Source organism: Dunckerocampus dactyliophorus, chromosome 12 (assembly GCF_027744805.1).
Source record: "Dunckerocampus dactyliophorus isolate RoL2022-P2 chromosome 12, RoL_Ddac_1.1, whole genome shotgun sequence".
Taxonomy (NCBI): domain Eukaryota; kingdom Metazoa; phylum Chordata; class Actinopteri; order Syngnathiformes; family Syngnathidae; genus Dunckerocampus; species Dunckerocampus dactyliophorus.
In genome coordinates this window covers 8,935,365-8,952,186 of record NC_072830.1, presented here as the reverse complement: position 1 = coordinate 8,952,186, position 16,822 = coordinate 8,935,365, and the positions used below count along the sequence as shown (strand labels likewise).

The 16,822-nt window shown below is 39.9% G+C and overlaps 1 protein-coding gene and 1 long non-coding RNA gene across 7 annotated transcripts; one reads left to right on the top strand and one right to left on the bottom strand.

Moving 5' to 3' along the window:
• Positions 1-136: 136 nt before the first annotated feature.
• LOC129191194 (uncharacterized) lies at positions 137-3,499 on the bottom strand. The gene is made up of 3 exons (XR_008573159.1): positions 3,341-3,499; positions 2,927-3,225; positions 137-671 (listed from the first exon to the last, which is right to left on the bottom strand). It is a non-coding gene; the product is annotated as an uncharacterized LOC129191194 (long non-coding RNA).
• On the top strand, positions 2,738-16,822 carry LOC129191193 (P2X purinoceptor 5-like). Of its 6 annotated transcripts, XM_054794305.1 has the most exons (12): positions 2,746-3,318; positions 4,019-4,169; positions 4,262-4,333; positions 10,320-10,395; positions 12,547-12,643; positions 13,998-14,081; positions 14,160-14,301; positions 14,380-14,516; positions 14,580-14,673; positions 14,958-15,023; positions 16,334-16,410; positions 16,493-16,817. In XM_054794305.1, the coding sequence occupies exons 1-12, from the start codon at positions 3,182-3,184 to the stop codon at positions 16,557-16,559; spliced, it is 1,200 nt and encodes a 399-aa protein (XP_054650280.1). In that variant the 5' UTR covers positions 2,746-3,181; the 3' UTR covers positions 16,560-16,817. The 6 variants fall into 6 exon arrangements, 4 of the variants coding, with proteins under 4 accessions (XP_054650279.1, XP_054650278.1, XP_054650281.1 ...); XM_054794304.1 differs by having other exon boundaries at positions 2,738-3,318; positions 12,550-12,643; positions 14,160-14,516; positions 16,493-16,822; XM_054794303.1 differs by having other exon boundaries at positions 2,740-3,318; positions 14,160-14,516; positions 16,493-16,821.

The following is a 16,822-nucleotide window of genomic DNA, read 5'->3' as shown; positions in this document are numbered from 1 at the left end:
ATTAATGTCTCTTCTGTTGTTGTTGCTTAATTTATTGGTACATATGTTTCTTATGTTCTTATTCTTTCTTGTGTTTTCTTTCTTTTCTTGGGAGAATGAACAGAATAAGATTTTAATTGCATAGTATAACTGCTGTTTTACCATGCACGACAATAAAACTCTCTTGAATCTTGAATATTTTCTGCCAAAAGTAGCTACAAATTCAATATAAAGAGTTTTAAATAAATAATCACCTGTCATTATCAACATCGCTCCTGTCAGTTTTCCTTCACATAGGAGTTTAACACGTGGAAAGTGTGTTGTTATGCAACCATTCCACTTGTTCATAGAACCCATTATAGCAGCACCGTGGTGTGTCTGCACGATTGGCACAGACAGCTTTCTACAACGACATCAGAAGACTCACCAGAACGTACTCACGTACTCATCACTCATTGGAGGTGATGATAAAGTATTCACGAAATGCAACTTTTGTCGAGTGTGACTCTTCAGCCCTCTGCTGGCAGCAACTGATAAGACAACAGCCCAGTGAATGGCTTGAACACAAACATGAGCCTGAAGTGAAAACTTTCATTCACCCTTCGATAAGAACATTACAACTTTGCCGATGGACTGGCCCAGCTCCATCATAAAATGCTCACTGGAAGACGAGAGAGCCGTGAAGGTGCAATCTGCAAATTAAAGAGACACCTGACATCACCACCACTGTCACGGCATCGCTGACATTTACAGTACAGTTCACAGAGGAAGTGTTGCTGCATGAAGAGGAAACATTTACACATTGACCCAAAAAATATTTGTGAAACACCTGTGTGTGCATTAACTATTTACTCAAAAGGTAAAAAGTACCAGGGCTGGCTTCTTAGCAACTGGAAGTACGTCAGTACCCAGATGTTGCTCTCAACATGCCCTCCTCATACAATTCCCAATTAGGAGAGAAAAAAAAAAGTGAATAAATATTGTGATCGTCCTATTCGGTAAGTGCGCAACGACAGTAATTGCTTTGGGACAGCACTCCATTGTTAAAATTTGCACCCTCTGGAAATAAGTACACGTGTACATAGTATACATATTGAAGTGTCGGTAGAGAGGCCCTAATATTCTGTGCTGTTGAGTTAATGCCCCGGCTGCAATATGAGGGCATACAGTATGCTAGAACTTTGAGATCAAGATTCATGCACTATTCATTACATTACTGATATTATTTTGTAAATAATTGATGATAGAAGTATGAAAACAAAAAACAGGTCAAATTAAACCAATATACTGTATAAATAAGCTAGAATTTGAGGAAAATGCACCAAAAAATAACTACTAACAGAGTCCAGTTGGATGGCAACCATGTTGGTGAGGTCTAACCACTGTATAATATATCTGGATAGCTCATTGGCGATGACTTGTGAAGCCACATGGCCGCCATATTACCACTGGCAAGAAACACTTCTCGGACAAGCTTTTGTATTCGTGGTGAACTTCTTTTATTAATTCGGATTGGACACAAATTTTGCCTTAAGATGCCTGCATGTGCAGCTATTAACTGCACAAATCGCCAGTTCAAAGGCTGTGGACGAACATTTCACCTGTAAGTATGATTGAAATGTAGATTTATGATTGATAATTTAAGGGTTTTGCACTGTCGATCTCTCAGATATTTTCGATCGTGTAAAATTCCTCTGATTAAATGTATGTCCATAATTGATAGGTTTATATAGCTCTATAATAGCTAAGAGGAAATTTACGTACTTTTTTGTTATATCATGATATATGTATTTCTTTAAGGAACGAATGTTGTGTTACTTGAAGGAATGGGAGAATCTCAGTGTTTCCATGATGCTTACCAGGCATTGTATACAGTGCAGTTAGCAAGCCGGTTTGCATACAATTGACCCGGCATGACCCTTCATTTGGGAAAAAAACATTTTTTTTTTTTTGCTGCTGAATGACTGACGTAAAAGGATTCATTCATATGATATGTTCTGGAAAATAATATTACTGAACATCCATCCTGGTATGTTTGAGATTGCAAACAACATATTGTCTTACCCAAAGCATATGGTTTTGTTTCAGTGTTGTTGTTTTTGTGTGTGTGTGTGTGTGTGTGTGTGTGTGTGTGTGTGTGTGTTTATAGTTATTACACATTATCGTTATCACATATTATTCCTGTGGTTTTTGTTAAAATACATTTCTATATCAGAAAAGAGGTTATTTCTATTTCATAACACAAACAAAAAAAATCTGAAAAAAATCAGCAAATTGTTAAATGATTTTAAAACTTGTCCAAAGTCACTCTCTTTTATGATTCATATTTTGTACAGACGAGAGCATAGTGAATTGTATGAAAGTAAGAAAAAAAAGTAAAGGAAAAAAGGGATGGGATATGCAGTTAAAATTTAAATCTCTTTCTAGAGTAGTAAAACTATGCATTGCTATAGGGGAGTGTTGAGCCAGGGTGCAGAGTAGAATTTTGTCCCAGAGGCAATGAGAATTGGAAGGGGGAAAAGTACATTTAATATAGCCAAAAGATAGAGAATAACGTATCTAATCGTTTTTAAGGGACGAAGGTTGCGTTACTTGAAGTCAAAATATAGATGTTCTACGAGCCTCTTCATCTGCTTTGTACACTATGTACGCTGTGTGAATGTAGTCGAAATGTGAGTGGTAAGATGGCGTCTCAGTGGCTTCTGCGGCTTGCACCGCGGCGTGCGACGTATGAACTATCCAGATACATAATACAGATCAGTGGGTCTAATACAGGTGCTATGCCAATCAGGTTAATTAGGGCTAAGCCTGTGATTAATAGCAACTGCATTGTGAGGTAAAAAAATAACTATAGGAGGGAAGAAACTTTCATCCCAACTATTCAAACGAGCGTTAAAATCGCGTTAAATGTCAACAAAGTATCCAAGCAAATTAAGAATGAGCTTACGTGCTAACTTGTTTGTGTACCGGCTTGTGACGTCACCGTGGTGTTTTTGGAAGGTAGGTAAACAGGACAGGTGGCGCATGAAGATGGCCCGAGGTGTTATCCAGCAGGCTTGTCCGGCTCCAGGACGACAAATGAGGTACGGGCAGTTTATGGTGGACTTCCGAAAGTTCTCCGTGGAAGCTTCCAGGCGATGAGACGGATCGACACGCTACGACGTGACGACATCCGCAGGCACCCACGAGACAGGCAGGCAGGATGGCCGCGAGTTGGTGTAAAGGACGACTTTTCTCCTTTTTTGACTACAAAACAGAAAAATTTATTGTGGCCAAAAATAAAACAGTTGGGATTTTGTACAGACTCATCCAGTTATCTATCATCGGTTACCTAATAGGGTAAGTGAGACATTTATTATACCTGTATGTTATTCAATCTGACCACCGCTACACTGTACATTATTTTAATTAATAAAGTTTGGTTTGAATAGACAAACTACGTAACTTTATTGCTATGGTGTAGTATCGTTTAGCGTTAGTAGCGTCTTTAGTTGTTGGAACTATTATTATTACTATTATTGTTGTTAAATTTCCACGATGCACAGACGACCGACTGCAACGCAATAATAAAAGTGGAGAAATTGTTAAGCGGACAGGGAAAAATATTGAAAATCACACAAGTTAATGGGACAAAAGACAAACGGGAGATAGTACAAAATTCGACAGTTGGAGCACAAAGTGCATCTCAATAATTTGAATATCGTTGTTTAAAATACGGTTATTTGATTTCAAGAGTTCAGTTCATACTAAGAGACCAATTAAAAGCTCTGGAAGTTATTGCAGTTAATTTGCTGATTAATCTATCTAACTGACAGACCGAATGATGCTTTGGTTGGGTTTAGTTTATTTGAACATGAAGGTTACAATGGAATACATCTCATGAATCATCCTTTCACAGTTCCACGTGTCCAAAAGGAGTAGGATGAAGCAAAGTTTATTTAATCCTACCCCCCCATCTATTCCACATCTTGAATGATGGTTGAAACAAATGTGGACTACATGAGGATTAAAATGCAAACGATATCACTCCCTCCACCAGGTGGGTTTTCTTAAGCAAGAAAGGCTACCAGGAGGTAGACGAGGCCATCCAGAGCTCAGTCATCACTAAGCTGAAGGGCGTCTCAGTGACCAACACCACAGCGTCAGGTGTGTTGGTATGGGGGCCAGAGGACTATGTCATCCCACCACAGGTTAAAACACACACCCTCCCTCAGGGTACTTACACAAACTTCATTGTTAAACATACCTAATATATTTGAGCTGCATTGTTGTTTACGTGCAGGGTGAAGCCGTTCTATTTGTTGTAACCAATTTCCTGGAGACGCCCAATCAGAAGCTTGGATACTGTGCTGAGGTAAGAATCATGCATACGCAGCATGGTGCGAGCAGCAAATATTGCAATGATGCTTTTTTCCATATTATATTTTATAAGTTAAGTCCAACACATCTGTTTTGCTGTTCTGTTTATACATGCCGCGGTGTGAATAAGTGTTTGCCCCTTTCCTGATTTCTTATGTTTTTGCATGTTTGCATGTTTCACACTTAACTGTTTGAAATAACGTTGCGATGAGATGTTGTATCTGGGTTCCAAAGTGCACAACAAAGCACGAAAAGTCCAGCAAAAGAGCACCAGACCATTACACTACCACCACCATATTTTACTGTTGGTATGTTATTTTTTCTGAAATACTGCATTACTTTTACACCAGATGTAATGGGACACACACCTTCAAAAAAGTTCAACTTTTGTCTCGTCAGACCACAGAGTATTTTCCCAAAGGTCTTGGGGATCATCAAGATGTTTTCTGGTAAAATTGAGATGAGCCTTAATCTTATTTTTGTTCAGCAGTGGTTTTGGTCTTGGAACTCTGCCATGCAGGCCGTTTTTGCCCAGTGTCTTTCTTATGGTGGAGTCATGAACACTGACCTTAACTGAGGCAAATGAGGCCAGCAGTTCTTTGGATGTTGTTGTGAGGTCTTTTGTGACCTGTTGGATGAGTCCTCGCTGCGTTCTTGGGGTCATTTTGGTTGGCCAGCCACTCCTGGGAAGGTTCACCACTGTTCCATGTTTTCGCCATTTGTGGATAATGGCTCTCACTGTGCTTTGCTGGAGCCCCAAAGCTTTAGAAATGGCTCCATAACCTTTTCCACACTGATAGATCTCAGTTATGTTTTAACGAGGAAGGCAATTACTTTTCACACAGGGCTATGTAGGTTTGGATTTTTTTTCCTACTTTAATATTAAAATATTTCATTTAAAAACTGCATTTTCTGTTCATTTGTATTGTCATTGACTAATATTTAAATTTGTTTCATGATCTGAAACATTTAAGTGTGACAAATATGCAAAAAAATAAGAACTCAGGAAGAGGGCAAACACCTTTTCACACCACTGTATTTTCTTTACATCAATGAATAGTTGCTAGTATTGTACTGAGCAGCCACACCCTAAGTTGTATGTCTTCTATGGTTATTGTTACACTTATCCTTTTTGCCAGCCTTCTGTGCAAAAAAACCCCCAAAACACTTGTCATTTATTACAATAAAAAGAAGTTAACTGCTATAATAAAATTTAATAGAGTCCCTCCTTTATCATGATTAATTGGTCCCAGACCAATTAGTGAACTTTCGCACAGTAGGATTCCTTATTTATAAATGGAATATTTTTGTAAATTGAGCATAGAAAACCTGTTAACAACCTTCCAAATATGATTTGTAACATTATTAGAGCCCTGTAGACATGAGCTTACACCTAGGCCTGTCATGATAATCGCTAAATCAATTAATCGAACGATAACAAAAAAACAGGTCGATAATTGTGACGCCCTCGATAAATGTGCACGTATGCATGTGTGTTTCATTTGCTCGTCTGTTTGTGCCACACAGGCTGGATCATGAGAGTTCGCTCTGCATATGTCTGTGCTCATTGGTTCTATAGTGGAATGAATGGCCAGAGTGGGCCCTCATCTCATTCAGCCTCTTTGTGGAGGCGGGGCTTCTAGTGAGTGGATACAGAGGGTTTAGCAGTTAGCATCGTGAGGCAGCATACTCTTACATGAAGGATGACCCGGAAGCGATGGTTTCTGAGGCAAATGCCACAGCCGACAGCCCCAGGGTGGGAATTTTTTGGTTTTACAACAGAATTAACATGATGAGCGTATGAACACCAACAACGGACACGGACAGTTTTCTCAACTAGGAAAAAAAACTACCGACTGAGGTGCCTCGGGCAGCAGAGCCTCTGGCGCAACAGTCAACGCTTACTGAGGTGTTTGGTCAGCAAATATAAACAAAACAGTGCAAAATGGTGCGCGCTCACAGTGTCTCCGGCTACATTGCAAAAACATACATACAGGCAACTTCTGTGTCTAGCTAATGGCCCACACAGGTACACCGTACACTATACATGAGTATCATGTAGTGGTTCAAATGTGAATTACACCTCTCATGACAATGAATGAAAAAATGCGCTAAAAAATGTTGTCGATAGAATCGATTATCGACGATAATTTGTAGCACAATTATCGACCAGCAACATTTGTTATCGTGACAGGTGTGATAACACCCCTAGAGTCACCTTTCCACTGGTATTACCCAAGATAAATAAGTCCCGTACTCGTGTGTGTTGCTATAAATATGTTTCGGTGATAGGGGACCGGAAGTGACACGGTTCAGAGTTGAGTTTTTGTTTAGTGTGAATTACAGCCACAACAGTGGCCCGTGTCAGGCATTATTGTGCTTGTTGTGACATTCAAACCTTCATTAAAATCCTGTTGTTCGAGCGATCAAGTCTGGTGCTTGTGTGTCTCACAAGCATTACTGACACCTAGAGACCACTGTAGAATACTATACGCCTTACAGGGTCTTTGAATGCATCTTCTGAATGCCTTATTTGTATTTTAGGTCATGTAGCCATTTCTATGCTTGAAAATGCTTTATTTAATTAAAAATTTGCTTCAATATACATATTGTTGTCCTAATAACAGGCCGTATTCAACCACAAACCAGCAAGATTTATTAATGAATATATTTTTGAAAAACCATGATAGAGTGAAGCCACTAACTAGGAAGCACGAAGTGGCGAGGTACGAATGTAATCGTAAAATAATGTATGGCTTCTCACCCACATTGGTGTAGGTCATCGGTCTCAAACTCGTGGCCCGTGGGCCATTTGCGGCCTGCCGAGTCACATTTTGCGGCCCGCGATTTGTCTTCAAAGATTACTGTAATACGGCCTGCGACAAGCCAATGTTACTCGTAGGATGCACACATAAGCCTACACTGAACTAAGAGTGAGTGAGTCACAAAAAATGTGGTAAAAAAATCCCACCCATTTTCAGGCGCGGATTTAGTGGGGGGTGTACACCCTCCCCTGTTTTGAGGCACCCACGATTTTTTTTTGCCACAATAAAACGCTAAAATGGGTTTCTCCTAGTACCGGTAATTTTGTAAATAGACTGTTTTGGGTTAAACGATATATTCCAAGGATAAAAATAACAACAAACTCTTGAAATTAAGGACATAAAATTGGCCTCAGATATCACCAGATTGCAGGAAATGAGGTCTAATTTAAAAAAAATTTCGGGGGGAGGGCCCCCAGACCCCACACTCCATTTCCAGCTCTTCGGCCTACGGCCTCGGTCACACACCCCCTTTTCAAAAAAGCTAGATCCACCCCTGATTTTCTATACTGCTTGTCTTCATTAGGGTCACGGGTAAGCTGGAGCCTATCCCAGCTGAATGCAGCAAAATATGAACTGTGAAATTATTTATTTATTAATTTGATTCACTCCATTACTGTATCAAGATATTATTGTTATTGTGAGCCATGTATCGCGTGTCGTATCGTGAGGTACCCCGAGATTCCCAGTTCTACTCTCAATACTTGATGCCGCCCAACCTCACTCAGACTCTACCTCCAGCGGCCCCCAGGTAAATTGTGTTTGAGACCCCTGGTGTAGGCTAAGCGTTTTATTGAAGGCAGTCATCCATCACAGCTTATCACATTCTTAACTGTCATGCAAACTGTCATGTAAAAAGAAGTTAACCACTGTATAGCAAAAGTGACAAACAATAAATTGCCGTGTGTGTGCCCGTAAGGCAAGTCTCTTCTCAAAGCAGGCCAGGTGTACATTCTGCTTACTGTCTCTTATTGTACTGAGCAGCCACCTACGTTCACTTGACTAGACTTTACAGACAAAGAAAGCACTGAAACAAACATGCACATGCCTGTTCATGAATATTACTTAGATGTCAAACAGAGGCAGGAATGCATGTCTTGACTTATTCTAATTGTGCCTCCTCGCAAAAATGACAAAACACACAAGGAAGTCACTGTGTACTTTCATGTAACTCCTCACCGCTGGTGTGTGCTGAGCTGTCAGAGTGTTTACTTTCAAGTTGCTTTATTTGCTCTCAGACGCCTGATCACGAGGAAAACTATTCCAAACTGCCTTGTGTTGCGATACCGTATACCGGACACTCACTGGCCACTTCATTGGGTACACCTGACATACAGTGGAAGAGCTGCCAACAATTCTGCTGCTAGAAAGCTAAGAATGCTCATTTTTGATTGCAGTCATGTGGAACTGTACTGCATTGAACCGAGAGGTATTTCAGTATTGTGTTGTGGTAAAATAATATTAACACCGGCAGGTGTTGTTTCATGACACACTAAACCAGGGTTGTCCAAACTTTTTTCATAGTGCAAAATGAAAGGATGTAAGGGCCACTTTGATATTTTGTAAAGCAACATGTGTAGATGGATATGCTTATAAGTTTTATATATATAGCTATATATATAGTTATATATATATATATATATATATATATATATATATATATATATATATATATATATATATATATCTATATATATAGCTTATAAGTTATATATATTTCAAGGAAACCCACATTTTCAATATATTCCAAATTTATTTTGTTTTGTTTGTCTCTCATAATATTACGACTTTATGACAAAAGTACATATTTTTTCTTTAATATTTCAACTCTGTGCCCTTGCGATTGACTGGCGACCAGTCAAGGTGTACCTCGCTTCTCACCTGAAGTCTGCTGGGATAGGCTCCAGCATACCCCCGCGACCCTAGTGAGGATAAGCGGTGTAGAAAATGGATGAATGGATCGATTTCAAGTCTATGCTACTAAAAGGACATTCTTTTTTCCTTTATAATAGTTATATATAGTAGTTATAATAGTTATAAATAGTTATAAAAGTTTATTCTCGTAGAATTGCAACTTCTCGATGGAATACAACTTTTTTTCCTCTTAATATTTGGACTATCCATCCATCCATCTTCTAACGCTTGTCTGAGATTGGGTCGCGGGAGCAGCAGCCCAAGCGGGGAGGCCCAGATTTTCCTCTCCCCGGCCACTTCGTCCAGCTCCTCCCGGCGGATCCCGAGGCATTACCAGGCCAGTTGGGAGACAGTCTCTGTAACGTGTTCTGGGTCTTCCCCAAGGCCTTTTACCAATCGGACACCTCCCCTATTTAGACTATATTCTTGTAAAATTACAGCTGTTTTTTTCTTTTTAAATGTTCCAACTTTGTCAACTCTCATAATGTTATAACTTTTTTCTGCAACCTAATTTTCCAAAAACTGTTTGTTGTTTTGTTTGTTTTTCATAGTATTACAACTTTAACTAATTATAATAAATAAATATAAATATTTCAACCTTATGCTACTAAAATGACCTTATTTTTCCTCATATTAGGACATTCTCATAAAATTATGACTTTTTCTTGCTAAATTACAACTTTTTTTCTCTTCATATTTCGTCTTCATTTTTGTAAATTTACTGCTGATTTTTCTATTTTTGCTGTTGTCTTTTTATTAAAAATGTGTTTTCTTTTTCAATTATATTTTTAGAATGTGCCACAAGCCAAGGACCAAACAGCCGCAGGCCAAAAATGGCCCTCGGTCTGCAATTTGGACACCCATGCATTACCCTGTGTCAGTGTTGCTATCCACTTCCCTTACTGCTTTTAGTATTGCTGCTGCACATTTCCAGAAGATTCCTGGCATGTAAACTTGCTCCTGTCACACTGGCAGCAGCAGCCAAGAAAAATAGCCAACCTGCTTGCGTGCACTTGTGTCTGCTTTCCTCTAAAGGCAACAACTGAGTGTGGCTCTGATGAATCAAGCAGCCCACACACACGGTTTCTTTCCCAGTCAACATTGTCATAAAGTCAACTCAAAAGCCAAAGCCAGTCACCAAAGCATTTTCTCACAGTTGTTCCAAGTGTATTTGAAGACAGTTTTATACTACATATAGTAGAGTTCAATTTTTGAAACAATCTCTTGAAATATGTTTGTTCCCAGAACCCCAAAGTGGTGGATGGCCTCTGCCAGGAAGACAAGGACTGCCAAGAGGGACATATAGTGGTGGCTGGTCATGGTAGGACAGAAATTGCTATTCATTTGGTTGGCAATTGAATTTTGCAAAAACGTTCCAACACCACATCAGCAGCAACCATACTTTGTGCATTCATGAACATGATGCATTCATGAACATCGGAATTCTGAATATGAACATTACAACACATGCAGGTCGTTGCAGTAATTAGTAAACATAACTGAAAGGGATCATAGGGAAATAATTGTTGCTGTTGCTGTTTTGTGGTTGAATATGACCTATTATTGGTAGGAAAATATGCATATTTAAGCAAATGTTACACATTTTTGTGTAATGAAGTATTTTCAAGCATAACAATGGCTAAATGAAGTAAAATATAAATGTAAGGCATTTACAGGATGCATTCAAAGACGCTGTGAATGATATGTAGTAGGGATTCTCTGACAGATCGGCCGTAAAAAAACTCGTAAAAAAATCATGTGATCGTCATATGTCAATAAATGCCTTTTAACGCCGATCACCTGTGGCTAACACTATGCAGCTCGCAACGATCCTTTCGTGCAGTGCAGTATCTTGCCCTAACTAACGTCCTGGGCAGTGTCGTCCTCCCACTTTTTAAACGTGAAATGTTTTGTAGACGAGAAGTATGCATGCTTTATGTTGAAGTATTTTCTTTAATCAAAAATGTGTTGCTTTAATTGAAAACAAACGTGGACAGCACCAAATGTTGCGGGATATTATGTGTAGTATGTTTTAATTTGAAGTATAAGTCCTAGGGATGTCCCGATCCGATCTTCAAGATCAGAATCTGCTGCCGATCTGCTGTATTTTGAAGGTCGGATAATATCTGCTTCTGCCACGAGATTGGGTCGATCTGGTTGCCATATGACGGTCGTAACTCTGGGCCACACTCCAACATGGTAGCTGCAGTAAAGCACCTCAAAGCTGGTTGCCACTCGACTCCCGCCACCCGCAAGAAGAAGAAAACGCAACACCACCATGCAGACACGTCCGCGGTGTACCGTGGTGAAGTTAGTTTCACGTTGGATATTTGGCTCCGTAGCAACAGCGGTACTTGCCCCTCACTGTCGCCGGACTGCTGTGTCATGGTGCGGGGAGCTCGCACGCAGTGGCGGACCTCACCTTGGCCACCCCAATGAAACATTTCTGGCTCCGCCACTGCTCGCACGTGGAGCGCTGCTCTAACCTCTGTTTGTTTATAAAAGGGACCGTCAATAAATTACTATTGCGCTGAAGAGAGTTTGTTAAAAAATGTCATACACTCGAAATTGTCCTATCCTACCCTAAAAAGGAAATTCAGCAATACTTTGGTTGCATTATTTTTTAATGCTTTGAAGAGCTATTTTCATAGCCATATTCAATTTCACAAATTCATGTTTGTAACAAAAGCTTTGGGATCAGATCAGTAAGACTGTAAAAAAAAAATCAGATGGGAAGTCATGTGTACACTACACTTGAAGTAACCATGCCTAATTACATAGTATTTACCTAGTTCACAGTATCTATTCCTTCTATTAACAGGACATCAGTTTTTCCTGTTCTCCTTATCTTCTGTGTGGTTTTAGAAACAAGGATGAAAACTAGCTGGTTGTAGTGTTTTGTTTTTGTTTTTTAAGTTTGGCTTTCCTAGGGCCTATGTAACCTGTTTTAGAAATTATAATTTATATGCCAAAGTATTGTCGTGATACATATTGTTGTCATGGGCAGGCTGCATTATATATCACAATATAGATTTTAGGCCATATCACCCATGTCTATTACTGTACTATATTTTGAGCGAACCGAACGCTCTAAAAACAGCATTATAGCGCAAATGTTGCACTATTGGTGGCCATTCCTTCACAGAATAATTGTAAGGACCGCATTCAGTGAGGAATGTGAGCCACTACACTGCCGATGGCCCACAGGTGGTGCTGTAACCCTTGAATGTAAGGCCTAAACAGAGAGGCAACACACCCAGGTACCTGTTACTACCTGGTAACAACTCTGCCCTAAGAGAAGAGAGCAGTCCATTAAAATCCAGACAAACAGACTAAGGAACAGCTTTTTTTTCTCTCCATAACTCCACTCCAATTGTGCGTGAAATGAGATGTAAGAAAAGCTTGTGGACTTGAGTAAGTACAATGTATACATCCAGGCACTCTTTGCACACATGCTTGTGTTTTTCCAAAGGAGTCATGAGTGGTCGATGCTTACACAGGGAGCAAAACTTCAGTGGCACTTGTGAAGTCTTTGGCTGGTGTCCCGTGGAAAGACCCGTCAAACCACAGTAAGACATATTTGTATTTGTTTTAGTGAAATACACGTAGGCCTGTCACGATAATCGATAAATGGCTAAAAAACAAACAGGTTGATAATTATGACGCCCTCGGCAAAATGACGTGCGTGTGTGTTTCATCTGCTTGTCTCTCTGTGCCACACCGGCTGGATGACAAGAGCGTTCGCTCTGCATCTGTCTGTGCCTATTGGTTCTATAGTGGAATGAATGGAGAGAGTGGGCTCTCAACTCATTTAGCCTCTTTGTGGAGGCGAGGCTATGAAGGTGTCTTTGGCAGCGGAGCCTACGTCCCGACAGTTGATGCTTACTGAGGTGTTTGGTCAGAAATGTAAATATAAACAAAACAGTGCAAAATGGGGCATGCTTACAGACTGTGTCGCTCGCTACATTGCAGAAAAAATGCAACCATTCAGTACAGTTGTATGGCATACATTTTAAACAACGTAGATACAGGCAACTTCTTTGTCAAGCTAATGTGGCTCACACAGGTTGGACGTACTTGAGTACTATCTAGTGCAGGGGTGTGCAAACTACGGCCCCGGGGGCCACATCCTGCCTGCCAGTTGCTTCCAAAATATTGAATTTAAACTTTTAACCTACCAGCTGGAAACATGACTTGCAAGTAGTTAGAATCAATCTGAGACAACCTTTTGATGGTTTAAGTAGCTTTTCACATGCAGTGGTCCAGACAACTACCTCACCCATGGTGCCACACAAACACAAGTCAACAAATATGTGACACACAGTTTAACCTCCCCACTGCACTGTCCAGGAAGTAAAAAAGGAGGGACGTTCTCATACTCTTTAATATTCAATGTTTTATCGTTCATAGTTCATATTGTATATCACACATCCTTTCTTCATGTTCATTCACGGTGTCTAGTTCAGTAAAAGAAATTGTAAAATTCAGTTTCGCTATTTGACATGGTCTGATGTTTGAAGCGCTCCTGAAAGAAGGGACACAAGCACGTGTAGCAGATTCTATGGCACTTTTATAGAGAAAATAAGACAAATAATTTCAGGTGGACTGTTAGAATTGTAAGTGTAATGTATCAAATATATAGTATGGCCCCCTGGCTAATTTTGTTAACTCAATGCGGCCCACGAGTCAAAAAGTTTGCCCACCCCTGATCTAGTGGTTCAAATGTGAATTACACCTCTCATGACAATAATTACTTAAAAAATGCTGACGATAATATTGATGATCGATACAAATTTGTAGCACAATAATCGACCAACTGAATTTGTTATCGTGACAGGCCTAAATACATGTTTCCGGAAAGTTCATTTGCATGTAAAGTAGATGTTGACATGTTTTCTTTGTTTTGTTTTTACTTTGTTTTAGCAGAAGGTCTTTGCTGACAAACGCAGAAAACTTCACCATCTACATCAAGAATTTCATACGATTCCCTAAATTTGCATTTTCAAAGTAAGTTGTTCACTTTGACCTGTAGACACGAAGAAACAGGTATTGAACACGCTCTGTACAAATTGCGCTTTCGCTCAGGTCTAACATTCTGGATACGACGGACCAGTCCTATTTGAAGAAATGTAGATATGATGAAAAGCTGCACCCCTACTGCCCCATCTTTCGCCTGGGAGACATCACCATGACCGCAGGATACAACTTCAACGACATGGCAATATTTGTATGTACTACTACTACGACTATCATATTTGTATATACAGTATGTCATAGCATGTCCACATTCGACATTTTGCGCAAGGGAGGCTCCATTGGCATCCACATCGAGTGGGACTGTGACCTCGACAAAGGTTACTCCAACTGTCATCCGCAGTACCACTTCACTCGCCAGGACATCAGCGCGTCCAATAAGGCCATTGCAGTGGGATTCAACTTCAGGTTAGACTTGGTTTGCTTGACTTGACATCACATTTTTCATGATTCAGTCTTCCAATTCACCAGGCATGCTCGCTATTATAAAAATGCAGCAGGGGGGAGTTACCGATCTCTATTCAAAGTCTACGGGGTGCGATTCAACATCATGGTGAATGGGAGGGTAAGCAAAATGTGTCAGCTCTGCGTCCATCACTTTATTTTACATCCTGTTTTACTGTCCAGTGGTCAAATGTACGTCCTATTTGGCAGTACACTAAATCACAATACAAGTAGTCATACAGTATGACATTTTATTTAAAAGTGTTTATTGTTTTAAAGTTAAATAAACTATTTTATTGGATTAAAATCTTTTAAATGTAAAATTATTGGCACAAATTTTTTTTGATAAAAATATATATCAAAATATGGTCTTAGTCTTTTCATGAATTCCTTTGTTGTTGATAGGCTGGGATGTTCAGCATCGTGCCCACAGCCATCAGTGTTGGTTCAGGGTTAGCTTTAATGGGTGCGGTGAGTAGCAGCCATCATTTGGTTTTTGTTCCACTGGCTCCCTATCCCTTACCGTATCCAATTCAATATCCTCTCACTTACCCATAAAGCACTCCACAACCAGACCCCCTCTTACCTTAAAGACTTGGTCCACCCCTACACCCCTTCCTATACCCTCCGCTTCTCAGATGCAAACTTCCTGACTGTCCCTAGGACTAAGCGCCGAACCTGGGGTGACAGAGCCTTCTCTGTTGCCGTCCCGTCCCTTTGGAACATCCGTGACACTGCCGACCTTGCCACTTTCAAGACTAACTTAAAAACACACTTGTTCTGCGCTTCTTTTAACAGATAACTCTTGAAAACATACATATTTAGTAATACAGTGTTCCCTCATTTATCGCGGGGGATAGGTTCTCAAAATAGTCTGCAAATAAGTGAAAGCCAACTTTATGATTATTTTTTATTATTACAGGTATACTGTATATGTTTTAAGGTGGTAAAACCCCTCACCATACACTTTATACACTTGTTAATTAACATTTTCTCACATTTCTCTCTTGTTTAAACACTCCAAGTTCAAATTTCGTTTGAATTGTAATGATCAACCTACTAGGTTGGACACAAGAAATTATTAAGTGACTCGTGTACCTCACTCCTCTGACCATGCGCATTGTCCTGGCGCCGCTCCACTGAAGCGTTTTTGTATTTTTGTTAAAACGTATTGTTGCTGTATCATCGTCGTCCTCCGATCGCGGCCGCGTAACGTCTACTGTATTCGGCATGTCCTCAAGTCCAACTTTTTGTGTGATGGTTGGCATCTTCCTCTGCCTTTTGGGTGCAGAACGTTTTATCGGGGAGAAAACGTGCAAACATACAGAGTTCAGAGTCTCTGCAAGCAGTTTGCCAGCGATCAGACAACAGGAAACACGGAAGTTCAGTACGAAGGAGATTGGCAGGAGACCATTTTTAGTCATTCAGGACGCAGAACACAATGCAAGTTCATACACTGTAAAAAATAAAATAAAAATGCACTAAAATTGCACAAAAAAAACCTGTGAAACAGTGAATCCGTGAACCACGATGGAGCGAGGGAACACTGCACATCACACCGCAATCTCTTAATCTTGTCTTTTGTGTGCACTTTTTAAAATAGTTATTCTGAACTCTACTTTTTGGTTTTCACCTTCTACTGTTATTTTTCTATTTCGTACACTTTTGCTATTTTGTATTTGTTTGCTTTTACCATGTAAAGCATCTTTTGAATGTTTGAAAAGCGCTCTATAAATAATTACTGCCACATCACAGCAGATGACCCCTTTTCTATTTAACAGGGAGTTTTCTTGTGTGACATGATCCTTCTCTACCTCATGAAGGATGGCACCGCTTATCGGGAGAGGAAGTTTGAGGGGTACGTTTTGGCCACAGCTTTTATGGAGCAGTCTTACTGATGAAGCGATAACGCTCATTGTGTGTTTGTTGTGCCTCCACAGACAGTCGGCAAGCGAAGACACAGAAGACAAGCAAGAGCAAAACAGTCTGAAATCTCCTGATCTGTAATGTCAGGTTGAGTTTGTATCATATGCTGTACATATTACAAGCGTGATGCTGTCCATTTTCATATGAAGAAGTTTGAAAAGTAAAATATGTTGCAATTCCATCTTGTTGCCAGTAGATGTCGCCAAGTGCGTTTGAGCTGCTGGATGTCACTGGCTGAAGATAAAAAAAAAAAAATTCCATCCAAAAAAATATACTGCTCAAAAAAATTAAAGGAACACTTCGAAAACACATCAGATCTAAACTGGGGGGAAAATGATCTTGAA